This window comes from Corapipo altera, unplaced genomic scaffold (assembly GCF_003945725.1).
Source record: "Corapipo altera isolate COAL_440 unplaced genomic scaffold, ASM394572v1 62, whole genome shotgun sequence".
Classification (NCBI taxonomy): Eukaryota; Metazoa; Chordata; class Aves; order Passeriformes; family Pipridae; genus Corapipo; species Corapipo altera.
In genome coordinates, this window is record NW_020884894.1 from 10,123,893 (window position 1) to 10,151,045 (window position 27,153).

At 46.6% G+C, this 27,153-nt stretch overlaps 2 protein-coding genes across 9 annotated transcripts in view; both read left to right on the forward strand.

Annotated features, from left to right (window-relative positions):
• The window catches only part of CENPT (centromere protein T), a 16,195-nt gene extending 1,267 nt beyond the window's left edge, over positions 1-14,928 (forward strand). The window contains exons 2-15 of one of the 3 annotated variants that reach the window (XM_027646560.1): positions 130-256; positions 784-877; positions 1,059-1,192; positions 2,190-2,223; positions 3,299-3,441; positions 3,903-4,331; positions 5,110-5,307; positions 7,530-7,706; positions 8,433-8,633; positions 10,017-10,100; positions 10,333-10,423; positions 11,753-11,917; positions 12,692-12,796; positions 14,523-14,928. In XM_027646560.1, the coding sequence (XP_027502361.1) occupies positions 232-256; positions 784-877; positions 1,059-1,192; positions 2,190-2,223; positions 3,299-3,441; positions 3,903-4,331; positions 5,110-5,307; positions 7,530-7,706; positions 8,433-8,633; positions 10,017-10,100; positions 10,333-10,423; positions 11,753-11,917; positions 12,692-12,796; positions 14,523-14,640 (1,998 nt within the window). In that variant the 5' untranslated portion in view covers positions 130-231 and the 3' untranslated portion in view covers positions 14,641-14,928. Of the gene's footprint in view, positions 1-13; positions 257-783; positions 878-1,058; positions 1,193-2,189; positions 2,224-3,298; positions 3,442-3,902; positions 4,332-5,109; positions 5,308-7,529; positions 7,707-8,432; positions 8,634-10,016; positions 10,101-10,332; positions 10,424-11,752; positions 11,918-12,691; positions 12,797-14,522 lie in introns of those variants that run through there. The other 2 variants (XM_027646561.1, XM_027646562.1) reach the window with 2 other exon arrangements.
• Positions 14,929-16,447: 1,519 nt separating this feature from the next.
• RANBP10 (RAN binding protein 10) overlaps positions 16,448-27,153 on the forward strand; it is a 60,790-nt gene continuing 50,084 nt past the window's right edge. Inside the window, exons 1-2 of one of the 6 annotated variants that reach the window (XM_027646576.1) lie at positions 16,448-16,652; positions 17,492-17,603. In XM_027646576.1, the coding sequence (XP_027502377.1) occupies positions 16,448-16,652; positions 17,492-17,603 (317 nt within the window). Of the gene's footprint in view, positions 16,653-16,912; positions 17,149-17,190; positions 17,403-17,491; positions 17,604-27,153 lie in introns of those variants that run through there. The other 5 variants (XM_027646578.1, XM_027646577.1, XM_027646580.1 and 2 more) reach the window with 5 other exon arrangements.

The window sequence follows — 27,153 nt, forward strand, 5'->3', positions numbered from 1 at the left end:
TTTGAAAAAATGTTTCCCGTTAGCCGGCGTGTGTTGTCATTAGAAGATGGATGGTGGACGCTTTTGATGCTGCGGTCTTTAATGGTGGAAATACTGTTTTTGAATTGCTTGTCTCTGATTTCTGTCTAGACTGGATCAAATCCAGAGAAGAACAGTAATTCTCGCAGAAGCACCTTGGGGAAGCGGAGACTGAGGGTGTTCCCAGACCCTGACAATGACACACCACGGGTTATGCTCAGGAGAGTCATCCAGACCCGTAAGTATCTTTTTTCAGGAGAACTGAGAACAGAAAGACAGTGTTTTGGTGGAGCTGAGAGCAGAGGTTGTTCCTTGGTAGCCCGTTATCCTTACCCTGTTACGTGGAACAGAATTCAGACCGTTTTATGACTGATTAATGCAAGAGAGGAGTCACTGCAGTTGCAGCTGAACATGGGATAGAACTGTCTGAAAGGCCAGGCCTTGCACTGGTGAAATAGTCTTCAAAATCCTCTTCAAAATCCCCTTTGCTTGGTCTTATCCTGGTGACTGAGCACATAATCCTGGTGCTGCCTTTGGCTGTAGGGTCAGGAGTGAGTTACAGAGGACGTGCTGCCATCTGTCACTGTTGGTTTTGTCACTGCCAGCCTTCCCAGGAGCAGAACCCGGAGAGTTTTCACCAGGTCTTTATTTTAACCCATCAGTAAATGTAATTTACAGCCTGTGGTGTAGATGTGACACTCTGCTGCATTTTGGTGTTCTTGCTGGATTGAATTGTGGAAAGGAAATGTTTTGGTTTGTTGGCAGAACCCCAAGTTTCACCTCTGAAACCTCGGATATCTAACCATGAAGGCACGGAAGAAGCTCGTCCAGCACTCCCATCTAGGAGGGTTTCCAGCATGTAAGTGATTTTTTTTTTTTTTAAATATAATTTTTACATTTATTATATGCCAGGTATGGCTGCAGCTCCTATGGTGGGATTGGGGAGCAGAACTTCTCTATTTTGTGCTTCAATGATCAAAATTGCATCCTGTCAGGTGGGGGTTTCCGAAATGCCTCTCCAGCTTGGTTTGTTTTGGCAGGGGGGAATTGCAGCTGCTAGACCTTGCTGCTGAAGATGCGTTTGTCACTGTGTTCCATTTGAATAAGAAAAGGAAGAAAGTCAGCATTTCTGAATTTGAGAGAGCAGCAGACAGACGACTTTTCCAGAACCAAGGTAAGGCTGCAGTCAAAAATTACCTTGTTCAGTGCTGTCTTTGCTGCCAGCTGGTTTTCACCTCCTCCAGTCCAGTTATTAGGAGCTGCTCAGCTGGGCAGTGGTAGGTTTGGAATCCTGATTGCAGTATCTCATGCAAAGGGGATGTTGGAGAAGGTAAACCCCCCTCCCTTCTACCAAATTTAAAATAAGCCTTTCTGAGCCAATTTCCAGGCTCTGCCCTGAATGTATATAGACTTCTTGACTACTTTTGCAACTTGATACTTTTTGAGTTTTGAAGTGTCTCCAAAGGAAGCAATCCCTGACTTCCTCTCAATTCCAAAAACTTTAAAATGCGAGCAGCTGTATACTTTTCATTGCAGTGAAGTCAAATAAGTTATAAAGTTCTTGTCTGAGGGGAAAAAAACCCTCTCATAGGTTTGTGAAAGATGTTTTATATTGGACTGAGTCTTCCCTTTAAACATAAATTTGCAAACTTGGCAAATACAACTTTCATTTCAGTTGCAGTTTGCCAGAGGCAGATAAAAGACCTCCCCTTAGTGTATGTATCCTATTGGAGCAGCAACTGGAGTAGAACTCAAGGGAGGAATTCAGCTCCAGATTGCAGACACCAGTACCTCAGCTCCAAATTAGAGACTCTGTGCCTGTGTGTACATGAGTTCCACTTTCTTCTAAAGCTCCAGATGCACTTGTTTGGGTTGGTTGCTGTGGACGTGGTAAAATTTAAATTATTGAATCTGAGGGTTATGTACCATGTTAAATTTTCTTTGAAATAACTGTTTCCTATCCTTTCAGAGATTGCTTATTGGCTTTCTAATACGCAGTTCTGAAATGTAGACAAGAAGTAATGAAGTGAACCTGTCTTCTAATTCTGTTTGCACTTAAGTGAGGACTGTAGCATGACTGGCGCTGGAAAGAGGAGGGTCCATTGGGGTGTTCCTGTAGCCCAGTGTGCAGAGGGTAATTTCTCAACTAATGTGTCACCAACTTTTTCTAGCTCAGTCAACGCGGGACAGCACAACTTTGTTTCGGTGAGTAATCTAAAATGTCTTAACTTCTGGCTGTCCTGAGTGTAGCTGCTTTCTTTTTTGATCACACCTGGAGCTGTGAAGAACAGTACAGATACCTGGGTTCATGGTAAAGACCTGTGTTGGCAGTAACAAAACCATCCCCCTCTGCTGGTGGAATTTGAAGGTGTTGCACCACACACAGAAATTGTGGCTCTGCTCTGTGTGCCCAGCTTGGTCTTGTATTAGTAGCTCGTGTTTCTGACAATAACTCAGTACAAAATAGAAAATCATCATTGCTTGTTAATTGTCTCATCTCATCACTTGAATCTATGCAGTATTTTCTGGACCTTTGAAGTTTTTTAGCAGGTCAAAGAACTTTATTGTATTGCCTGTGTTCTTTGCAAGTGAGCAGCACGTTTGCAAAGTCAGCACGTTATTTCGCCTTTCTCACTGCAGCCCTCGCCTTTGGTGCCACACAAGGTGCTTCTTGGGGCTGAATTCCATATTTTCTGTCTTTGTTGAAGCCTCTGAACCCCCCTTTTGATTGGGCTGCCTAGATAAAGGGACAGGAGGTAATTGAGAATGGTCAGTGTCCAGGGTGCAAAATATGTACAGTGAAAAACATCCTTTCCTGTGCTTTACATGTTGCTATCTTAGCTCCCACCTCAGAACAGTCACAGTGTGTTGGTAGCTGTACTTTGGGGTGATCATTGACACTAAGCAGCTTCTTAAACTTGTTCTGAAGTCCTCCTACCACCCTGCTGTCATCTAGAGTACATTTTACTCCCAAACATCTGCTTTCCCTTTTTTTTTTTTATTATTTAAAATTCTTAAAAGTTCTGACCCTTTGGTCAGCTGTGGTGTCTCAGGGAGGCTGTAAAAGTCTGTTTCCCAATCCCTGTGATACATAACCTGATGCTGGCTGATACTGTGAAGTTAAACCAGTTGTTTAAAGACTGACATTTAATCTTCAAGGGGTTTTTTTTGGGGGGAATTCCTCCTGGCTTTGTCATGTGTCTCACTGTTAGTACCATCATGCCTGTGGTCTGAGGGGGTGTGATGCTGACAAATGGTTTCTTCCCTCCTGTGTCTCCAGATCCCTCCGAATGTCTGTTGGTTCCTTGATGGCCCCGGACACTGTTGAGAAGAGGGGTTTGCTCCGGAGGCCGAGGAACCACAAAGCCATTGACATGGAAGCTTTCGAGGGCAGAGTGGAACAGAACATGCTGAAGAGCAATGGTTCCTTTTGTGTTGTTATTTCTCTTTTGGGGAGGAAGGGCCTCTCCTAAGGTGGCTTTCAGAAGCAGTTACTCAGGCGTGGCCTGTGTTTTGCAGTTATAAGGTTACTGACACGCCCACAGAGGTAGAGTGTGATTTGGGAACTGAGGTTAGAATGAGGCTCTGCCTCTGTAGTTGACTCTGTGCACTTAAATGTGTGTTTTGCCCAGTTGGGTGACTTAAATCACATGAATCATTTGGCATCATCTTCCTCTGTGGGTACTGGGGTTTCTACAGTTTGGTAGGGAAAGTTGGGGGCACTGAAGTGGGGTCATGTAGGTTCAGTGTTTGATCTGTTGAGGATGAGTAAGATTTGGTTGAATGACTTAGATTTTGAATGATGCAAGTCCTGGTAATAAAGGGTGTCCCTATGACCTTGAACAGTTTTTCACATAAAACTTGTTTTAAAACTTTCTAAACAGCACAGAACTATCTTGTGGACTCGCAGTCCGTGTCTGGGATTCGAACAACCATGATGACCAGTGATGCAGAGATCGTGCTGAACAACACAGAGCTCTTTGTTCAGCCTCAGTGTGATGAACAGAGCCAAAATAAACTTTCTGCTCTTGAACCCCAGCTGTCACATTCAAAAACTCCAACACAGAGGAGCAAGATTTCTGATGCAGCTCAAGACACAGCAAGGCCGGAGGGTCTGGTGTCCGGTGTGGGCACAAACGAGGGAAGGACACAAAGACATTCTGAGAACTTGGGCCTTCATCAGGAGCACATTGACAGAATGGCTCCTGTATCTCCAGGAACACCTGCAAACCAGCAAGAAGATCAGCAAGATCATTCCCAGCAGAGTAATCCAGTGGAGCGGGTTTCTGTTCATGAAGAGAAGGTGGCTGGCTGTGAGTACTGTGGATTAGGATTTGGGCTTAACAGAGATGATATGTAGGACATGTAGACAGATGTGGAAGAAGTCTCAGGAAGTTATGAGTCTAGACCTTTACTCTGGTGTGGTCACTTATTTGTCACAGCTTCATTGTCTCCTGGGCCTTAAAAATCCCTTGGACAGAGGTAGTAGCCTCCCTGGTCACTCTGTACCAATGCTTTGCCAGTTTTTCCCTGGTGTCTGGTACCTCTCTTCACCCTTCATTTCCCTGGAAATACCTTGTCCTGGCTGTGTAAATGGGAACATGTTTTCCTCATATTGCTTGGACCAGGCAAAAGTTGTTTTGGAAGGACAGGGGAAGGCATGAACAGAAAACAGTTAGTTGCTCTGAAGAGTCCAATATTCGGCATTTTTAGGACAAAGGGATAGATAATGCCAAGAAAAGTGTGGAGGATGTGGACTAGGGGACTGGATGAAATGAGGGGGAGTGAGCATATCTTAAAGATGCTGGAGTTAGTAAGGCAATAATGTCAGATGTTAATGGTGACCTAGTTCTGTTTTACCAAAAGAGGCTGCTCTCAGTGTTACTCCTCAGGGTGAGCAGAAGAATAGTTGCAAGGATTTTTCCATCTGGTTCCTAAGGTACACTGTGACCTCTCTAAACTGCTTCAAGTAAAGGAAGAGTGTTTTCTTGTGTTGTCTTTCTCTCCCTGCTTGGTTGGTTTTTTTACCTATGAGGAAAGCTAAAAGAAAGTTTAAAAAGATACCAGGGACACATTAATTCTCTGTTTTAGCTGTTTGTAGATTGAGCTCCTCTCTGTCATCCAGAAGTTCAAGTAAATATTTGGGATCCCCAGTCACTCTAAATTCTTCCAGAATGTCTTTGAGAGAAGTTGTATCCCAAATAATTGAAGATCTAGAAGTAAGTGATTCAGAAGAAGAGATGATTAATACAGTGAATGGAGTGGAACAGGAAAAGCTTTTCAGAGAGGGTAAGAAGTGCATTCAGTGTTGCAGGAGAACAGAGTATAATCTGATTCAAGGTTTTTCAGGTGACTCTCAGAGAAAGGTAAGATTTTATTGTGCAGTAGATGCTGGAGAGAATTTAATTCAAATTGTATCAGAGATGCTGGGCATTTCTGGACAAGCTTTCTAAAAGTGGGCTGTGACTTGCTCATGTGCTTCCTTGCCAGTATTTGCTTTGTTCACTGGGACTGCAAGTGGAATAAAGGTTAATATGTTTTGGTAGCTCTGTAGTACTGCTCACCTTCCCATGGGAAAGATGTAGAGCTCCCTCTTGGCAAGGAATACCTCTGGCTGATCACTCTTTCTTCGTGTACATTTTACTACTCTACTGTATTTATTTAGGCCATGTTGGCCATTATCTTTCTCCAGTACTGACCAGCATCTTCTGCCCTTAAACCAAGGGATTGAAGGCTGACCTCACCTAAGTAATAAAGGTGGGCTGGGCCTTAGTACCTCCTGTTCCTAGAAGACAGCAAGTCGTGGAAGTTTCCTGCTTCCACAGGCACATTTTTGGTTTTCTCTTTCATAGAATCATAGAATCATAGAATAGATTGGGTTGGAAAAGACCTCCAAGATCATCAAGTCCAACCCCTGATCCAACTCCAATTACTATATCATGGCACTAAGGGCCACGTCCAATCTCTTTTTAAAAACCTCCAGGGATGGTGAATCCACCACCTCTCTGGGTAGGCCGTTCCAATGCCTGATAACCCTCTCTGTAAAGAATTTCTTCCTGACATCTAACCTAAACCTCCCCTGGCAGAGCTTGAGCCCATGTCCCCTTGTCCTATTGTTGGTTGCCTGGGAGAAGAGACCAACCCTCACCTGGCTATAAGCTCCCTTCAGGTAGTTGAAGAGAGTGATGAGGTTGCCTCTAAGCCTTCTCTTCTCCAGACTGAACAACCCCAGCTCCCTCAGCCTCTCCTCATAGGACTTGTGCTCAAAAATGCCTTAGAATGAGCTGTTAAAAACCCTGCTGGGGGTGGCTGGTGTTACCTGTTCAGTACATAAAGCTTTGGGTAGGTGTGGACACGGCTTCCTGTGTTCTGCTGAGTTTCATTTTCACAGGAGGTTTTGCTACAAGCAGCAAGTGCAGAAATCAGTAAAAATTATGCTTGAATCCATCGACAGCATCTGGTGCTCCACTGTTATCCCAGCAGTGATCCAGCAGGGTGAGAGAATCCCTGCTGCCTGTCTGCCCAAGGAGGCTTAGTTTCATGTTGAGCTTTTATCTTCTCACAGAGCTAGTTAATATTTCACTTCACTTTAGGCCCTGCATTGGTGTGGGCAGCCCAATCATTCTGGTAGTGAGATTGGTATAACTGATTTCTGCAGCACTTTTGGCCACATTTCCTTGTCCCCTTCACTTGGGCTTGGGGCTCCTGGGCCTTGACAAACTTGTATTTTGAGTGTGAAAACTCCCAGTTAGTGGAGAGGATGGTAAAAATTCACTTTTACAGCTTCTGGTTCTGGACTCAGCTAAGATTTCCAAGCTCTTCAGCAAGTGATGATGCTCTGAGAGTGCCCAGATTTCTCCAAGTAATTACCTGTGTTGGTTTCTGCTGGAATTTGAGCTACATGATAACAGACATGTGGACTGTAGATTTACTATGCAGGAAAAAGGAATACTTAAGTACTGTTTGGCACTTCAGTAGCTAAAGTTTTTAAAGACATGCAAGTCAAATGTCCATATATTTCTCCTCATCCTGCCTGCCAGAGGCTTGTCTGGGATGGTTAAAACCACTGCTAGGCATTTTTCTTCTTACAATGGAATATATCTCTTACAAAGCTGTTTATTCAGAAAAACTGAGGAAATGAGGAGGAGAATCTGAGCAAAAACTCCAGGTATTGTTAGACTTAAAGGAAAAGAAATTGGCCTTTCACACAGTCACCAGAAGGGAGAATGGCTGTAGAGATGGCAGATCTGGAAGAGTTCTGCTTCCTGTAAGTAAATAAAATTTCTTCATGTGGATCTGACGTGCTCCCTAATTAGGTGGCTGTAAAGCAAACACAGGAAAGGTTGGGCATTTCTCAGCTGTAAAGGCAACTGCATCTGCTTCCCTTATTTATAGCTTATGGCTGAGTTAACTTATCACAAATACATATCAGTGGTTGTTAAACTGTGTGCTGGTGGCTGATTGGGGGATTTTTTGGTAGGTAAGATGTATGATAGAATTTCCTGTTTTAGCTGCAGAACATGGTGCAAGTGCTGGGTATTCTGAACACTTGGAGAAGGAACTGGCTGAAGAAGCAGGATTGCAGATAACTGCAGCACAGGACACCAGAGACAAAACAGACACAGCTCCTTCAGCAGGAGAGGGACTGGCAGAAGGCAGCGTTGGAGCCCACGTGTCTCCCGAGGCTGGTGAGCACAGCCCCTGATGCTGATGGTTATCCCTGATGCCAGAGACCTCCCTGGCTGCCTGACTGGCATCACAGCTGGCAGAGAGACTGCACTTCCTTTGCATTCTGGAATCTGGGCTAAGTACTGGGAACATGCCAAACTGATTTTGTCATTTTAAGCTGGAAGACTGGGTTTTGCCCAAAGGGAAACCAAAATTGCACTGGCAGTAGTGTTTAGAAATAGGTAATTGCAGAATGCATCTTTAGTTAAAATTTACTGGTGGAAGTTCCAGAATCAGGCAAAGATTGAAAAAAATTTGGAGACCTTCTGAGTGAGTTGACAAATTGGAATCTCCCAAGTTACTTTTCCTACATTGCTGGGTCTTCTGTAGTCAGTATACTGCAGTGAAGGCTTTGGTATGACCTTTTGAGTTAGAAGTGCTTATTAAAGAAAGTTAATTTGAAAGGAGCTCAGATAAAAATTTCACTCAAATCTCTTGGGTTTCACATTACCAAGGGCTTTTTTTCTGTGGGACCTCTGCACACCTGGATGTAGCAGAGGGAAAAGTTGAGGATTCATCAGTGCTTCAGCTTATCTGGCTTTGTGTACCAACCCTAATCCTTGCAGATGGGAAGGTAATAGGTGGTTGTCAGGAACTGAAAGTTGGATTTCATTGCTATGAGTGCTCTGAAATTTTGTCTATGGTACTTGTTTCAGTGCTGTGTTTTTCCTGTTTTGGAAATCTAGAACATGAGACTGCCAAAGATGTTGGAACTAGAAGTCTGGACAGGCATTCTGATGCTCTCTCCTCATCTGAAAAATCTGGGATGAATCCATTAGAGGAAGATGATGAACAGGATGTGGTAGAGGACCAGGCTATCGTGTTAGATTTGGATGATCCAGAGGAAGAGCCTGCTGAGGATGAAAGTGAACATCCTGAAAGTCATGGTAAGAAAGTTGCAGCAGCAGCAGAGGCAGTTGGAGAAATTTTTCCCTGTTATCTCTCCCTAGATTGAGAAAAAACAGGTTAATAATGTTATTAACTGTTTAGTCCATCAGAGAGTACAGGGGAAGCTGTTGGCTGCTCTTTCTAGGGCCAGATTGTTATTGGCTCATCAGGTGCTTCAGGGACCAAGATCATCTTGTACTTTTTGAGGTGAAGGTGGTGGAAGTGCACAAAACAGATGCAGCTGAGTGCAGAGTGGGTTTATACCTTGGCATTCTGTTCTTTCCTTCCTGACTCCTAATTTCAGGCCAACTTTTTAATGTCTTAGAGCCTTGAACTCTTGTTTTCCACAGGCATTTACATGACTCCAGACTTGAAACCTAATTTAGAACCCTGTGTTTTGTAGATGTAGTTACAGGTTTCCTGTCCAGTTAACAAAAAAAGTAGACTGTTTTTTCAGAAAGCTGAGAGTTTCTGAGCAGTTCTTCAGACACTTCATCAGTGCTGGTGCCTTTTGGAAGAACTGATCCATCAGACTGAGTTCTCTTTGATCAAGGCCATGTTTGAGAATGCCCAGAGTGTTTTAGTGATGTCTTCTGGGACCGATCTTAAAATCTTTTGAAGTACAATACACCCTGAAATAAAAAAACCTGAACTAAGGACATCATAAAATCCCATTGCTAGGATTTCAGGTGTATTCAGCTGTAATGAGAATATCAATGTCTCTGTGTATTTATGCAATGTGCACAAAGACAGAAGTTGAACTGATACCCTTTTGCCACAAGGAAAAGCTGTAGGTGTTCTTTGGGTGTCTGCAGTTGCTTATCTTGTGCACAGCTGTATGAAGAGATGGGAAGATCTGGCTGCAGATCTCTGCTGATTGAGTGGAACAGTATGAGCAGCACCTTACAGGTCTCGTTGGACAAGGAGAGTCAGGAAAGAGGAAAAATTATGTACTTCTGTCATAAATCTTGCCTCAGAAATCTCAGGATAACTAGTCCCTTTCCCTGCATCCTGGTCCCTGTTCCTCCAGTGCCCAGAGATGTTTATTCAGGAGAAGCTAATGCAGGCAGCCACAGTGGTTCACCCAGCCTTGCTTTCTCCAAGAGATCCTCTGACCCTTCCAGCTGGGGGGTTTAACTCTCAGTAGTACCTGAAGCCTCTAGTTGTTGGGCTTGGCTTCTATAACAGGACAGGTGTCTGAGCTCTTAGGGGATGTTTGGGAAGGTGCCACCATTGCAGACAGGCTGGATTGTTGGGCTGAACTCAGCTTGCAAGGGAAACTATCAGGCAAGAAGCCCTGGGTGACCACTCCTCTTCCAGACAGGAAGCTGCTCAGTGTTTCAGTTCTGTTAATGTTTTCTTTCCTGCTCTCACTTGTTAAGAAGTGAAGAATTTCGAGAGTGAAGTTAGACAGTGCAGACTAGACTTGGAGGAAACTGCTATGGGCAGTTCCCAGCAGAGAAGAAGTGAGATGCTGATCACATGAGCCTTGGCTGGAGGGAGTTATAAAATCTGGCATTGCAGCAACCAGCAGCTGTGCTGGCTCAGGGTGCCGTGGGGCCACAACTGGAGCACAGGCAGTGTGCTCTGGGCCAGCCCTGTGGGAAGCTGGCTGGGTTTCTGCTGCTGCAGCAGCACTGGGTGCTGCAGGAGCTCTGAGAAGAGAGTTCAGTTCCTCAAGTCCTTTTTTTCCCCCAGAGGTTTCCATGAAGACTCCTGTGTTTGTCCGTGCTGCAGCCCACAACCCCCTGCTCTCAGCTCCACGGGATGAAAAACCTGCTGCTCCCAAGTAAGTCCAAGGCACCTCCAGCAGTGGCCTGGCAGGAGAGTGTCTGAGGGTGTCAGTGTCCAGGGGGAAGAGCAGAGCCTGGCTTTGCCAGCTGCCCTGGGCTCTGCCAGCTGCCACAGGGAGTGAGGAGTCCTGGAGGGTTTGGATCGTCCACTGCTGCAGCAGCTGAGTAAAGGGTGAATCAAGCGAATCTTCCAGAGCAGATCTGATGCCTTCAGCATTTCCAATAAATGTTCTTGTAATATTTTCTTGTGCTGAAGGTCAAAAGCTTTCCCTAGGAGTTTTTCCACTGGTGAGCTACTCTGGAACTATAGAGTCTGTTATGGGATGCAGAGGCCTTTGCAGACGTGGGGGAATTAGAGATGACAAGGTGCTGATCACATGGAATGACACACTTGCATTGACTGCAGAAGCCTAAAGCTGTGTGCAGTTGCCACGTGCTGAGTATAAAATGAAGCTCTCCTAGAGGCAGAAAGTGAACCTGTCCTCTGCTTTACTTCAAATTAATTAACACTGGCACCATCTTAACTAGAAATTCATGAAGCTGTATGCTTCATCAGAACCACTACCAGTGGGTCCTAGGGAACAGGAGGAATTTTCTAGCCCATGACTCTAGATTTTTGTTTGTCAAAGCAATAAACAAGAAGACCAAATTCTTGTGCCCACATACAGGTGGACTGGAGAGAGTCAGGTGATCCATGCACTCCCTCTGTGGGTTAGCCTGAGGTTCTAAGTTTTTTCTCTTGTTTTCCAATCACGTACTGAGTGAATCTGTGGATTTCACTTAATTCATATTACAATTTTTCCTTTTTAGAATGGGAAGCAGTTGTAACTTCCTTTGGAGTTACAGTCTTGTTCAAGGGGGAAAAAAACCAAACAACCAATCAAAACCCACAGAATAAACCCACTGAAGTTTGCAATAGTGTAGAATTGTATTCTGCAGAGCAGCCTCCCCTGTCCACAGATACAGAGGTGACCTGTGGATGCCTCAAACTTCGTGCACTCCTGGAGAGGGAATACTCCAGGGATGCAGTGGGAACTGCAGCCATGTGTTGGGAGACAACTGGGGTTTGCTGACAGTCTGTCACACAAACAGGCAGTCTCTCTGGATTGCTTCTCTCGAGGTCATGATGCCACATGAACTGTTTGCAAACTGTCCTGCCTGGGCATGAGGGTTTTGAAGAATTGGGAGGGAGAAAGGATGAAGAGCACGAGGTAGTTCTTACCCCTTCCAGTTCTGTATAAGGTTTGTCCAAACTCAGCCTGGTGTTCTCTGCATCTCTCCCGGCCTCGTTCACTTCATGTGTGAATTTTCAATTGCCTTCCAAGGTCTCCTGTGCAGCTGCTGCAGCCTAAGCAAGTTCCAGGGAGATCAGGAACATCCCAAAGGAAACCACGGGAGCCTCAAATAGCAAGGAGTTTGATAAAGGAGGTTTTTAGCTATTTTGTAAAAATGCCAGTGACCAGAGAAGCATTCAAAATTGTTGAAAAATGGTGAGTAGCAACAAACTGTTCTTCCCACTCTTTTTAGTGTTTTGGTTTGGTTTCTTTTTTTAATTATATTTTTTCACCTGAAGTAATAAGCTTGTTGGAAGTGCTGCTGACAAGCTGACAGCCCTCCCTTTCCAGCTGGGAAGAGTCATGGGAGGTCTGAAGACAAGGGCAGAAATGTGCTAAGTGCTTTGGGCTGCTGTTTATGTATCTGTGACCAACCTGGCCTTGCAGGAGCATCTGGGTTTGTCACAAAAGGTTGTACCAGTCACAGCCTTGTTATCATTCACCATGAGCAGGATGGCTCTGGGTAATGGTCATTGTGCTGGGCACAGTGGAGGTGTCCCAGCTGTTCCATTGGAGTCCAGGTTTTCTCAGCTTTTTGGATCTATAAACCATATTATCTTCATCTGTAAAATCTGTGGATTGTTTGAAGTGTCACCATAGGAGCCAGTAGTCTGACTATCAGAGCTGATTTCTCTCTGACTGGTGTCAATCCCTGTTCCTGCATGTGTGGGAAGTCTGGGAGAGGTTCTGGTTGTCAGATGTGCAGCTGTTTCACACCTCTCTTGGCTGTGGAGTTCCAGGGAGCCTGGGCTGAGAAGCCAAGCTTTGTTCCTGAGGTGGAGAGTTTCTTCTCCCCCAGTTTTCCCTGGCAGGCTGTGACCTGCACAACGAGCAGCTCCAGTGCAACTTGCCCTGCAGAAGTGGGGGAGCAGCTGGTGTGTTCACACAATCCACAGCCTGATTTGATTTCCTTCCCCATTCCCCCTTCAGCTCTGAGAAATACTTCAAGCAGCTGAGCAGTGATCTGGAAGCTTACACCAGCCATGCAGGGAGGAAAACAGTGGAGATGGCTGATGTAGAAATGCTCATGAGAAGGTAAAGGGTTGTTTCTTATTAACCTGCAGTAGTTTTGGGGGTGCTTTGGTAACACCTGGTTGTTGTCAGGGTGTGCACCAGCAGTAGGTATTTGCACAGTAAGTGTGGTTTCTTGTGATTGACTCTGTGTGATGCCACTTGGCCACCTCTCCCAGGAGGGCATCCCTGGAATTGGGGTTTTACCCTCGATGATGATGGTGGAAGGGGCAAGAGGAAGTAGCGATGGGTTGGGAGTGCAAGAGTCATCTGAGGAGCAGTCAGCAAGAGGAGGGGGTTTTGTGCAAGGGTGAAGCAGTTACAGCTGGGAAATAGTAGAAGAGAAGTGAATGCTGAGAGTGAAGCTGGGCTGCACCATTTCATCCCCGAGCGATCTCTTTGCTACAAGCACTTGCAGCTGACACTGAGCATTTTCACATGCCCTGCTGTCTGTTTTGGTGACTTGCTCTTCCAGACAAATTACCCATCTGGCTGCTTCTGCATAACCTGATACTTAGGATCCAAACTGACAGTTCCTCTCCAAAGCAGGAGAAGGAGCCTCCAGCTCGGGCTGGCCTCACCTAATGGTGGCATTCCCTGCCCAGCACCTGGATGAGCTGTTCTCAGAGCTGCTTCACTGCTCTCTGTCCTCTGGGCTCCCTCAGCTGCCCCAGCTCCTGCCTGAATTTACTTTGTCCTGTCCAAAGCACAGGGCATTTGTTCTTGGCTTGGCAGCCCTCTGTAGAACTGTGTGAAACCTAAAACAATCCATTGCTCTTCACTGAAAGTCATTACTCCAGGTTGTTATTCTTGGTCTGCACTGGAAGAGTTTCCAATGTTGATAAAGTCACCTGAGGTGTTGTGCAGGGCACAGCTGATGACACTGGCTTAGCACAGGCCTCTGTAGGCAGAGCTGGTGCTGCTGCTTAAAAAGAATAATCTGTTGCTGTCCTGATCCAGAGATTTCATTTTCCCAAGGGACAGGTGTGTGCAGAAGTTGGCATGAACAGGCTGAGAGGCACAATGGGTTGGTTGGCCAGGTTTGAGGATTTTGTGCTCATGTTATTTCACCTTTTTCTAGATGTCTTTGTGCCTTTCCACTGCCTCCTAAAGGGATCAGGAATTGCTGCTGGTTCATGCATAAGAACAGTATTTCTGTTCCTTTCACAAGCAAAGTGTGAATAAATGCTGTGCTTTTTTCTTTCCACAAAACTGGGGAGATGCTGATTTTTTTTTTTTCATGCCAGTCAGCTAAATGGTGCACTGGAAAACTACCTGGCCTACACAGTTGGCAAATGCCAACCACCTCTGAACTGTGACTGAAGAAATCTGCTGGGTACTGAGCTATTTCTTTCAGTTACATCATTCTCTGTGTGTTTTCAAACGGTGGTAAAATTTATCCCCTGGTAGGTGGGTTGTGAATTTAAAAAGCAATGAGCCTCTGCTTTGGTACAGATCAATATAGATGAATATCCCCGTGATGAACAGAGGGAAGCTCTGTGGGAAGCTGCAGGAACCCTCTGGGTCTGCTTCCCTGTGTGGGCAAGCCTGGAATCTGTGCTGTGCACAGGACCTCGCGACAAACTGCCTGAGAACAGGAATCTGCGCCTTCTCTGTCACAGGCAGCCACAGCATTTCAGCTGTTAAATGCAAAATCACCACTTGCAAGAAAGCTTTACTCTGATGCTGAGTGGAAAGACTCTGCACTAAGAGCTCTGTTTCTTCTCTGCTCTTCTCTTCTTGGCCACAGGCAAGGGCTGGTGACGGACAAGATGCCGCTGAACGTGCTGATAGAGCGTCACCTCCCCCTGGAGTACAGGAAGCTCCTGATTCCAGTCGCTGTGAGTGGAAACAAAGTGATCCCCTGAGGTGAAGGTGCAGCCCTGACCCCTGTGGGGTGCTCACGATCCGCTCCCAGGGGCTGCCTGTGGAGTGTTCCACGTCCCTGCTCCCTGTGATGGTTTTCCACACGGAACCAGTCGGGCAGGGACTGCTCAACGTTCTCCTGAGCAAGGGCTGCTCGTGCTGTGGCCTTTACCCCTCCCTGCTGGGTCTCACCGGCCCTTGTTACACGCAGTTTGACTACCCATAATTTTTTATGTTCCCTCTGAATACTTGTACAGCTCTGAGGAATAAAATGTCTTGTGTATTCTGCATGATGCAAGTGCTGCTTATGCCAGGGACCTGAGAGGCTGCTGCACTGCGGAGTTCAGGATGTTCCTGACAGGCCTTTAGCTGTGGTGATGCTCTTCATGCCAAGCAGGGGCTTTGTGTTTGACACACCCGGGGTGGTTTCTGTGGCTCAGCTCCCCTGGGGAGCCATGGTGGTCCCACACAGGGGGTCTGTGCTGTGCTCCCTCGTGCTCCTCACGCAGGGAGACGGAACAAAACCGGTGTAGGATTGTACGGAACCTGAACCATGCCTGGAATGAGGTCAGACCCAGCAAAGGATTTCGGGTGCCAAGGACTGTGACCTTTTGTAAAACAGTTCAGAAGCTGGGGAAGAATGATGCCTGTCACATGTACCAGGCTCGGAGGGACAGAAATGGGGATTGAACTTTCTCTCATGTGATTTTCGTCACCTTCAGTGTCTTCCTGGGGAGCTCTCTTTAGTCAGAGCAAGAGGCTGCAGCTCTTCCCTTAACTAGGACTCCAGTTGCTCTGACAATCATGGCTTTGGAATGGTGACAAGGGCCTGTTTATTGCTACAGAGACATGGAAAAAGAATGGAGACATGGAATTATGTGTGTCATAGACCTAAGAATGAACTCATAGGATCTGGTTTTTCTTCCTGCTGCCTGTGGCTTCACAGCAGGAATTTTAAGGTTTTTACTGTAGCGTCTATATATAGAAAAATACATATAAAAATAGATTTTTATATATTTAGATATGTACAAAGACTAAATATAAATATTTATATATTCTCTCAGGGAAGGGAAAATCATGCAGCATGTAATGGGGAACAGATCCAGTCCAGGGCTGAGGTTGGACCCAGCTGGGAGCCGGAGGAGACTCTGGGAGCTGCACCGAGTCAGGCGGGGCCCCTCATCCCTGCCCTCTGAGCTCCGCCGATGGTTATTCCCGGTGTGAGTTCCCGGAGCCCCTCCCGGCTGAGCTCGGTTTGTTCTTTAGTCCCGGTTTGTTCTTTAGTCCCGGTTTGTTCTTTAGTCCCGGTTTGTTCTTCCTTGTCGCTCCCGCCGCGCGCGCTCCGTTTACCCGTCGCCATGGCAACGTCCCCGCCCGCAGGACCCCCTCTCGCGCCCTCTTAGCTGCCCACGCAGCGCCTGACGCGCGGGCGCCGCGCGGCGGCCGAACCCGGCCCGTGCGCGGAGGCGGCCGGCGGGCGCCTGCAGGAGCGGGGCGGCCCCTGATCCTCGCCGTGTCGCGGAGCACGCTGGGAATGGGAGTCCCGCGCTCCGCGGCGCTGACGGGACCGGAGCGAGACGGGGACACAGCTCCCAGCGTGCAGCGCGCCGGGGGGCGGGATGGGGCTTCGAGCGCGCGGCCTCTCGGGAGTTGTAGTCTGGGCAAGCGCCACCAGCGGGCGGGGGTGCGCGGTGCGGACTCCACTTCCCGTCGGGCGGCGCGGCCCCATTGTGGGCACGCTCGCAGCCCATTGGCCGCCAGCCGCGGCCGGGCCCCGCTCCCCGCCCGCTGACACAAAGCGGGTCCAAGATGGCGGAGGCGGGCGCGGGGAGCCCGCACGGCGGGGACGCGGCGCCGCCGGGGCCGCCCGAGGAGCAGGAGCTGAGCCGGCGCCTCCGCCGCCTCTACCCCGCCGTCAACCAGGACGAGACGCCGCTGCCGCGCTCCTGGAGCCCCAAGGACAAGTACAACTACATCGGCCTCTCGCAGGGCAACCTGCGCGTCCACTACAAAGGTGCCGGGCTGGGGCGGCGGCGCCGGGTTCGGCCTCGACCCGGAGCGGGGCGGCCGCTCCGCGGGGCCCGCCGGGCGCGGGCCGGGCCGGTGGCGGATCCGGCGGCCCCGGGGAAAGGGCCCCGTGGGCGGTGACCGGCGGGAGCCGGGCGGGACCGAACTCGGCCCGGGGACCCGGCGGGGCTGCCCGGGCTCGGGGGCGGAGGCGGTGGGGCCCGGGGCTCTCCCCGGCGGAGCGTGTGGCCTTATATAACGCTGTGCAGTGTCGCCCGCCCGGGCCCGGGTGTAGCCAGACCGCCTGTTTACTCTGTCATCCGGCTTAAAACCCGGCCAAGGGGCCGGATGGCCTCGACACGCCGCGTAACTGGGGCTTTGGCTGCTCGGGCTCACACCGAATAGCCGCTCACAGGCTTGGAGTGTGATGTTTTGCTTGCTCGCTGTTGGAGCTGTCCTCCCTACCCACCCAGTGGAGAACCGATTATTCCTTTTCCTCCCTGGTTAGTAAACACTGATGTCATTCCCCTCTTGTGTAATCATTTTTGTCTTCTGTTTGTGTACGTTGGTCTTCAAATTACGTCTGTGGGGAGGGGGTGAGGTGGCACTGACAGTCTTTCTCAGAAACTCCACAGTGAAAACAAAGGGAAAACTACATAGCTGGTCGTGCAGGGATTTTCCCTGGTGGCAGTGCAGGGCTGTATGTGCTGGTTCTCTGAAAAGTGTGCTTTAAATGGCTGGCTCCGTGTAGAAACAGGTCCCTGCTGGGCTCAGGCAGCAGGGCTTTAGATCAGGGTGTGTGAGAGGCCAAATCCCCTCAGTACTTACATCTCTGTTCTTTCTTAGGTCACGGTAAAAATCACAAAGATGCTGCCTCGGTCAGGGCCACACACCCCATCCCTGCAGCCTGTGGCATTTATTACTTTGAAGTGAAGATCGTCAGTAAAGGTAGAGATGGGTAAGTGCCTCATTCCAGCTCAGTGGCTGGGGGTGTGTGTCTGGCAGCTCTGCTGGACTCTGACCTCCTTTTCCGGAAGGGTTCGAGGTCCTGTGGCTGCTGGGGGAGCCAGGCAGGTACAGCACGGGCAGGTTTTGTTCTCCTGGTCAATAGATGTGCGTGTGGTGGAATGCACTGGAGGCAGAGGCACCTGAACAGCTCCCTCCTGAGCTGTTTGAGATGGGCTCTGGGTCTCCAGTGCAGTTCGAATTGAAATAGTTTTCCCTCTTGCTGGCAAGGTCTGGTCACTTGGATTTCTGGAATTGTGATGCCTCAGAAGTGGAGTGAAACGGAAAGGAGGAACCTTGAACTTAATTTTGGGCTCTTAGAGAGGTGCTGTCACAGTAAAGAGTGGTCATGGCAGTACTGGGGCACTGGGGAAAGCAGTAAAGGGGGCATTTTTAGCAAGGTCTGGGTTTGTGCTGCAAGTGTAGGTGTAATTTTTACTCATTATAAAGGTGTCATCCTGTTCTGTGGGTGGATGTCCCTGACACTGTTCATTGCTAAAGGAGGAATATGGCAGGTGTAACTATCTGGAAGGAAAAGCCACACAGGAGGAGGGACTGTAATTAATTAATCCAGTCCTTCAAGTATAACATTTGAACTCTGGGCAGTTTAAGGGTTGTGGGGAAGGGCAGCAAGTGTTCCTGCTAAAAACCAAATTAAAGTGATGACTTGTTCCTGTTGCATTTTTTTTGCTGTCATTGTTGAACTGAGAAGTGTCCTACTTGTAAAGGATCCCAAGTTGTGCTGCATTTAGGCCTGTGATAATTACTAGGTTATCTGCAGAGGTGGATGCTGGGCTGAATTCCTTACAAATGCAGGGAAAAGACCATCTTTATTCCTTCACTCCACTGACTTGGGGTTTAACTGCTTGTCTGTGTTTGAAACCCTGCCCTTGATTAGTTGATGTAACTGCTAAAATTGAAATCGTTTGCGGTGAACTTCAAGACAATTTTCCGAAGAAATCACATCACAAAAGGTCACTGAACAGCACTTAATCCTTACTGCAGTCTAGATCAATCTTGAAGGGAGATAGTGGAATTTTCTGCTTGTCTCCCAAGATCAGAGTTTTTTATATTAGTGATCCATTGTTGTTTTTATTGTACTCTGTAATTACAGTGACTTTCCAGAATACTTCCAAAGACACAGAGCCATGTTGTGTTCACACAGCAGTCTGAACAGGAGCTGCTGACAGCTCAGATCCAAAGTCAGGGCAGTGGTGAGGCTTTGAGAGCTTCTCTGGTGCCTCAGCCATTCCTGTGCCTTGCTTTTGTTTTGCTGGTAGAGACAAATCCAACTTTTACCTTGCCCATGGGGGTGCTGGGGATTTGTAGTTGTGAATTTCCATTGTAGCTGCTGCCTGGCTGTCACTTGAGAAGGTGCTTTTGTGTCTCAGCTTCAGCAGTTTGAATTGTACCTACCAGAGGCTCTGTGTGTTGTACCAGTGAACTGAGGCAGAGATCTCTTCCTAGGAAGCTCTCTCATGTTTATTCCACCATGGTGACTTGAGTTTAAAGGAGTAAAAGTCCAGACATCTAAAGGGATTGAGGGAATGAAAAGAGGCTTTCAAACTGTGTAAGTGGCAAAGCACGTTCCTTGAAACTCTACTGGAAGCCCTTTAGCAAAGGGAGAGGAATCTCTCTGAGCTCATTTCCAGAAGGGTTATTTCAAGTGTAAAGCCTCTGCTCTGGAGATGGTTGTTTGATTTCTGCTGTGTGGGGTAGTGAGATGAAGATCATGTGATGTTATTCCCTGTGTTTCTCTTGCTGGAGTTGGTGATGGCATTTCACATTTAGGTTTAAAATGCGAGTGCTTTGGTTTCAAAACAAAGACTTGGTCAAAAAAGACTTCGGTGCACTGAATTTCAGGAAGTGTTCTTTGAGGAATTCTGGCTGATCTTGCTCAAAGCAGTCGTCTTTCTGTGCCCACAGTTGTTAGTTCAGGGCTCTGCACTCTGCTCAGGTGCTGACACTTGCTAATAAACAGCAGCAACTAAAATTGCAGGGTAAGAAATGGGCCTGGCAGGAGATGCTGCCTGTCTGTGACATGCTGTGCCAAGAGGGTTCTTGGATTGGCATCAGGCAGTGCCAGTTTTGGATTGGTGGTGTCACCGTGGTAGCGAAACCTGAGCTTTGGAGGCCACTGAGGTGTCAGGACCACGTTTTTAACTTCTCCCTTGTTTTTCACAGGACTAAGGGGATTTAAATCCAGTATGCTGTGGTTCTTCCCTTTGTTTCCTCCCACCACGTTGTATCCTAGCAGTGAAAACACACACCCTTGCCTCCCCCCATTTTCCAGGCTGGGTACTCCTGTGCTCAATTTGCAAACCCCAGTGCCAGCACAGGGGGAGAGAGAGGGAGGGAGGGAAGGACTGCAGCACCACAGACACAGGTTGCTTCTGACTGCCACTGCTGGCAGAAGAGCTCCCTCTTTTGCATTCTCTGTCTCTCCTGCCCTTCAGTGGACCTGCCCCATAATGGTGCTTTTGCTAAAAGAGCAAACAAAATGACTTTTGAAAACTCTCCCTTTGCCATCACTGGACTTTTCTGCCTCAGCATCAGTAAAATCCTTTACTGGTGGATATTTCAAAGCAAGTACAGCATCCAGAAGTCCATTTGGTGCATGTAAGAAACTGAAGTTGGGTCAGTTTTTCTTAGCTTTGGATCTTCCACTGCTCATGCAGTGAGATAGAAGCACGATCCTTTCAGAGATAGAAAGATGACTGAAACTTACTTTTTACTGAATGGTGGTCATTCCCTATCCTGATGGATTTAGTCTTGATTGATAAGAGGTCATGGTTGTTTACTGGGTTTGATTTTTGTATGTGGGTTTTTTGATTTGGTTTGGGTTTTTTCTGGGAGAGGGGAGGCTACCCCTGAAAGATTGCCTTGACAAGGTTTCTGGGTAACACAGAACAAATCAGATCTGTCAGTAGATTGATCTGTTACTTCTGCTACTTTTTTGGGGAGGGAGGGGATGGTTCTTATCCTCAAAGAGCAGAGGAGAATTTAGTTTGCAATCTCTAGTTCCAGCCCTCCCCTCACCTCCTTGTCTGTGGTGAACACACAGGGAGTGGTTCCACAGCACTTTAGGATGATACACGTCGAGACTGTGGGATTCTGCCTTTGCATTTGTCATTTGTTTCTGCTCCTTCCTTCATGCTGACAGTCTGCTACCCTGTCCTGTGGTGAGCTGGTTAAAGGAGATAACTAGTTTAAAGCTGGCCACATCAAAATAATTAATGGTGATTTAATCTACTGACGTCACTGTCAGAAATTGCCTTTTTTTTTTTTTTTTCCTCTTTAAATTGGGGACTATTTTTTAGGGTTCTGCTCCCTGACATTAATTGAAGGAGAGTCAATAAAGGGATGGGGTGAGCTGGGAGAGGGAAGGGAAGGGTTGGATTGCAGCAACCCTCATTTTGTTCTGTTCAAAGTGTTGTTGAGCAGTTTTGTCTTAAGGCTTGCTGGGTACTTAATTCCTGAGCCATTGTGTGCTTGTCTCCTGAGTGTTGTCAGCTGGAACAAAAGGACAAGAGGTAATGGGTCACAAGTTGAGGCAAGGGAAATGCCAGCTGGACATAAAGAATTTTCCTCATGAAAATGGTTGTGCACCAGAACAGGATGCCTGGAGAGGCTTTGGCATCTCTGTCTTCAGATTTGCCGGGGGGAGCCCTCAAACTACCTGGTAAAAGTTTCAGAGTTATTTATGCTTCGGGCAGAAGGATGAAGAAGGAAGATCCCAAGGTCCCTTCCAGTCCATACCTCTCCATGATTCTGTGGATGGCTTGCTTCCAGCATTCATTGGATGAACAGATTGGCAGAAATGTCTGTGACTCTTCTGTTCCTGAGCTGCCACAAATAACTGAGGCTTTTATCACCGTGGTGCTCGCAGTTCGACCTTAGCTGTATTTGAAGCACTGAGCTCTTGTCCTCTCTCTCTCTCCAATACATGTTTCTGTTTGCTGGTGATTTGTCAGCACATCTCACGGCCTCTGTTTCCCCATTAGACAATCTCTCCTTGGTAAACAGGAACAGGGAGAGAGGCTCATGAGGGCAGGGCAGCCAACCCACAACTTGCAGGCTGTTGTGACTCAGAAGGACGAGTCATCTTTGTTGTCCTCTTTGTGCTGGGGCAAGGTGAGCTGTCTGTGGGTGACACTGCGTGTTCCTGACTGCCAGCTCAGTCTCTTGACTGGTTTTACCTCCCCAGCCACGTGCTGGGTTGTGATGGAATGTGACTGGGGAGGACATCCTGGAGGCCAACCCTCATGGTGCACGGGTTCTGGATTCTAGCAAAAGTCACCTGTCCTGCAGCCTCCTCTCCATTCCTGAGCTGCTCCTGGGACAGACAGCCCAGCACCCTGTGGATTGCCTTTGCTGTCCAGAACTGCCTTTTCTGGGAATGGTTTGGTTTTGGGCAGCTGCTTACTCCTGGATACTTTGGCATGCTGGCATCCTGCAGCCTGACCTCTCTGGTGGTGACAGAACCACTGCCTGCCCACGGTGGCTCTGTGCAAACACAGCAGGTGTGGTCTGTGGGCAGAGGAGGTGCTGGGTGGGCCAGCCCTCTGTGCCAGGGCAGCCCAGGGCTTTCATGAGGACTCTGGGCCATCCCAGGAATGCTGGAAGAGCCAGTCAGGCTTTTCTTCTGGCCATGATGTTTCTTTGTGTGCCAGCACCGGTGACTGTGTAATGAGCTGGATTGTGTTAGCAGTCCTTCTGCTGGATCAGTCCTCAATAAAGTGATTTCTGGGTGTTAAGTGGGGAAGAGGAGACCCAGAAGGGCAGGAGCAGGAGGGTGGGAAAACAAATGGGCCGTAGGGAGTGTTGGTATCCATCTTCCAACACTGTTCCACAGTTGCTTTGTGCAGAGATGTTGGTCAGCACTGGTGTAGGTCACGGGCAGTTTTCTGGGAGAGAGGGGAAGTAGTTCTTTGAGGAGGGTGGCTGAATAGCTGATCTAGCCTAGTCCATACCGTAGTTTATTTAAAATCTTCCTTTAGCTTTCCTACACAAGTGCACCATAACCCAGACTTAAAAATAGCTTAGTTTCTCTCTGACTGAAAAAGAAAAATAAAGGTCAGATGTGCTGGTTGGTTCTCAGTCTGTACATTAGTAACAAGTCATCTGCCCCTCTTCCCTGCTTACATTTCTTCTTGCCAACTTTCCATTTCTCCTCAGCATATGGTGAGTGTGATTGCTCTGTGAAAAAAGCCTTTTGCTCGTGTGCTCTAATGGTTTCCAGATGCTGACAGAGGGCTGTCCCTGGATTGCTCTGATGGCATTGGCTGGTTGTGCTGTGGACACCTTGGAGTGTTGTGCCTGTCAGGATATGTGAAGGGATATTCTATGGGAACTCAGCATTTCTAGTGTCTGCACGTGCTCTGTGATCCCTTATTTGTTGCTGATAAGCCTGTAAATAATTGATTTCCTCCCCCTTTTTATTTTTTTTTTTTCCATCCTGGTTTCCAAGAATCCAAAACCAGCACAGAGAGGGGGTTGTTCTTCTGTTTGCAGGTGTGTCTGCTTGTTTGAATTCATGCTGTTCCACAGACCTTCATTTAAACAACCCAACACGTAAATAAATCCCCCAAGTAGATTCCATAAACAGTTCCTGCCTCGTTCCTGTTTGCAAGCAGGTCTTGCCCAAGCAAGTCCTGCCTGCTCAGCTACCAACTGACTGCACCTTGGTGCTCTCAGGTGTAGAGAGACACTCATTTTCACATCAACTGATGACATCTCCTACAAGTTATTTTTTTGGTGTTGTTCTGCTAAACTCTTGGAAAAGAGAGCAGCTTTTCAATGTAAAGCAATCGTGAGATTGGAACATCTGATCTGCAGTTGATAAGTTCTTTCATTCCTCTTTTTTTAATAAATGAAGTGGAAATTTTATTTTATGGCAGTGTCATGGACCATTGTAATGGTAGAATATAATTTTGTCGTTAAAATAATATGTGAAGTAAGGAAATGGAATGGAAGCAGTGATGGCAATGTGTGACTTTTTCACTTGTATGACTGAAGTCTGAGATTTCCTGAATTTCAGGCTGTGATAACTTCTTTTTTTTGGTTTGCTCTTTTGTTTTTTTAGTTCAGCTGCTTGTAAAATTTTGCACAGTAAAGAAGAAAAATTTCAGGAAGGGGTTATTTTTGCTTGGTTATTTTTTCCTCCCCCTTCCCTCTGCTATTTCTGAATATCTGTTACAGAAAAGGTAGGAATATGACAAAAGTAAACTCTAGGAAAATCAACATCTTTAGATTATATGTAAAACATTATTCTGCTTCAGTTCTTCAGAATATGCCTGCAGTTAATAAATCGTAGAATAATGGGAACTAATTATTTATGTGTTCTAGGCTTATAGATCTGAGGAATTATCTGTTTAATAATTAAATTGTATAAGCTGGATAACTTTTATAGAGGGGAAACTTCTTTTCTTCACTTGTGAAGCTCAGGGATGATGGACTGCTAAAGAATTTATCATCCACTGTGAAGCTTTGACTCATTTTCTTCAGCTCTGAAGCTGAATGGTGTTAATTGTGTTACATCAACTCTGCTGCCAGATTAATTTTCTGAACTGCTTTTCTAGGAATGGGGTTTACATTGTACCTGTGGTATCAGGCTGGATCTCTGTTTCCACACTGCAATCTTCCTGCTTGTTTACAAGTTCTTTGTGTTGATGCTCTGCTCCACATCAGGCCTTTGTTCCTTGTTGTGGAGATGTCAGTGTGTGAAGATCTGTGAGTTCAGTGTGTGTTGCTTTCCCAGCACTCACCCCAGCTCTGACTCTCAGTCACTGCTTAAAGGGAAACTCTTCTCATTTCATCAGTACATCTGCCAAAACTTTGTGTGTTTCTTTTTCTGTAACACATTTTCCACATAATTAAAAAAAAAAGTTATTATGTAAATATTGCAGCTATTTCTTTCTGTAATTTCATTAATTGCTAGCAGATAAATCCTCCTTTCATAAGAATTGTTATCATCTGACCTTAAACAGAGCAAATTAGCCTGTAAAGATGGGACAATAAGAGAAGCAGCTACCTGTTGGTAGAATGTTTCCTTCTGATTTCTGTATTGCATTTATATTGTTCCCCTTGTTTTTAAGTAGAGAAAACAGCTGCTGTTTAAAGCTGACTTTTACAATGGACTGTCCTGTAAGATTAGTCTCCAGAATGAAACTTGTTGTCTTTTTATGACTTGCCCTCTCTTGGATGCCTTTCTGTTAGATATTTGTGGTAACTTTAATGTCTTTCTTTCCTGTTTTCTAGGCTTTGTTTATGGCAGGAAAAATGTCCTGTTGCCTAGACTGGCAGTCAAACAATCTTTAGTCCATTCAGTCATGGAAACTTGTTTAACTTCCCTGATGTATTTTCAGTGACTGAGCAGTGCATTTGGGAGTGAGGTTGGTTAATCAACAGGACAACCTGAACAAAAATCCTACTTATTCAGCTGGGTGTAACCAGAATAAATAATCAGAGTATGAGTGTCAGTAATGCTTTGTGCTGTTCCCAGACTGAAGGCACCATTGGGCACTGGCATGGTTTCTGTGAACTTTGCTGGATGTCAGCTGACTTAGAGAGCAGGTCAGCTGTCAAGAGTGAAAAAAACTGAAGTTGGAAAACTAAGTTGGTGGGACACCTTTGCTTCAGCTACAGTTGGTGTATGGCAGGGTTTGGGGTCCTGTTGGATGTGATGATGCTTGGGGCAGCAGATGGAGAAATGGGTTGGTCTGGATTCTAGTGTGATTTTAGGCTGGTGGGACTTGAATTATGCCTCTTCTTTCTTAAATGGTGCTCAGGTCAAGCCTTCATCTCTGCTCTGTATTTTCTGTCTGTCAGTGTTCCTACACACATTTTTAATCTTCAGCAACAGCCTTTTCCCTTCCTGAAACAAGGGACAGATTTGGCCCTTCCTGTAGCTGGCAGATACCAGTTGAACACGACCCTAAAATTGGAAGGGAGCTGGGAATTTGATACCTCGGTCTATCAAAAATATCTTTTCATCCTTCCTCTGTAGTTTTGTCACTATTTACTCATAAACACCCTGAAAAGATGTGTTATATTACCAGGTTGCTGCCTCCCAGTTTTGCCCTGCTCACTCACCTCCCCTTCCACAATCTTCAGCTTCTCTGCCTTCCTAAGGGCTGACGTGCAGTGAGCTCCTTCGTGCCTCAGGATACTTGTAGCTGTTTTTAATGAGCTCTTACAAATTTTATTTTCTTGCCTTTTATCTACTTCTTTTCAGCCTTGCATTGTTTGTCTTTACTGACCTCTGCTTGGGGAATTGGGATTCTTTCTGGAGCCCATCAGTGCTATTTCTGAAGCACCATCACAGAACAGCACAATATCCACGAATAAAACCAGAACCCTTTCCACTCTAGAGATTATATTCCATTATGAAGTACTTCCAAAATATTTATTGTTAGACTGAGGAATCAGAGACAGTTGGAATCCAGTATTTTATGTGCCATGGGTAATTTTTTTAAACAGATGTAACTTGTTTTTTCACTGCCTCATAAGAACGTTCCCCTTCCCCCACCAGGGCTTCGACAATGTGGTTTCCAGTGGTGAATTGATAGGGGTTATCATTTCTCACCACTCTTTAAACCTGGCATGAAGTCAGGGCCCACCTCAGACGAGAATGATAGTTCAGAGCTTTGCATGAGAGACTGTGCAAGTCTCCAAAATGCTTCTAACTTATTAATTTAGTTTGTTTGTCTTAACTGTGCGTGTTGAAAGAGTGGGGTGCACGATAGCTGGGAGGACAGGATTCCTCCCAGACAGGTGTGGTTATTAGAAAAAATTGCAGGATACAGGAAGCCTTTGAATCACAAACCTCTGGAAGAGTGGGACATCCCTTGTTTAACTCCTGGCTCAGCTGGATTGCCTTGGCTGAACCACGTAATAAAATGCCAATCCCAGGAATTTCCACTGTTAATGTGAGTTCACAACTGAGCAGGGAACAACTGCTTTACTGGAAGTCATGGCCTCCAAAACAAATTATTTAATATCTCTGGTTTAACTCTTCCAGTCTGGGCCTTGGTGCACGTGGGCATCCCTGCCAGTCTCTCCTTCCAGCTGTGCTGTGCCAGGGTGGTGCTGGCTCAGGAAAGAAGATTTCTGGGCTTGTGGCCATTACCCAACCAATGCTAAACCACTGTATTTTTTTCCCCTTTGTTTCCCTACCTTTCAGATGTGGATTTTCTGTGCCATCTAGGTGAACCTCACAGCCACTTGAAAGAAGAAAGGCATGGATTGTTTTACTGTTCTGACTTGGTACCTTTCAACAGGTTAAGCAATAAGTACAAGGGGATCACACTACTGTTCTTTTCCTGGCAGACCCTTAATAAATCTGCCCTGCTGATTGTCAGGATTAGCATTTGAGATGAGCACTCTCTGTAAGTTTATTAGAGAAATTCTTGTAGCTTTCTGGGTGAAGAAATGCTCCTTTTTATTGAAAGTATACTGCCCTGGTCCAGTGAGTACCGTGGACTTACTGCTTTCTTCTTCCT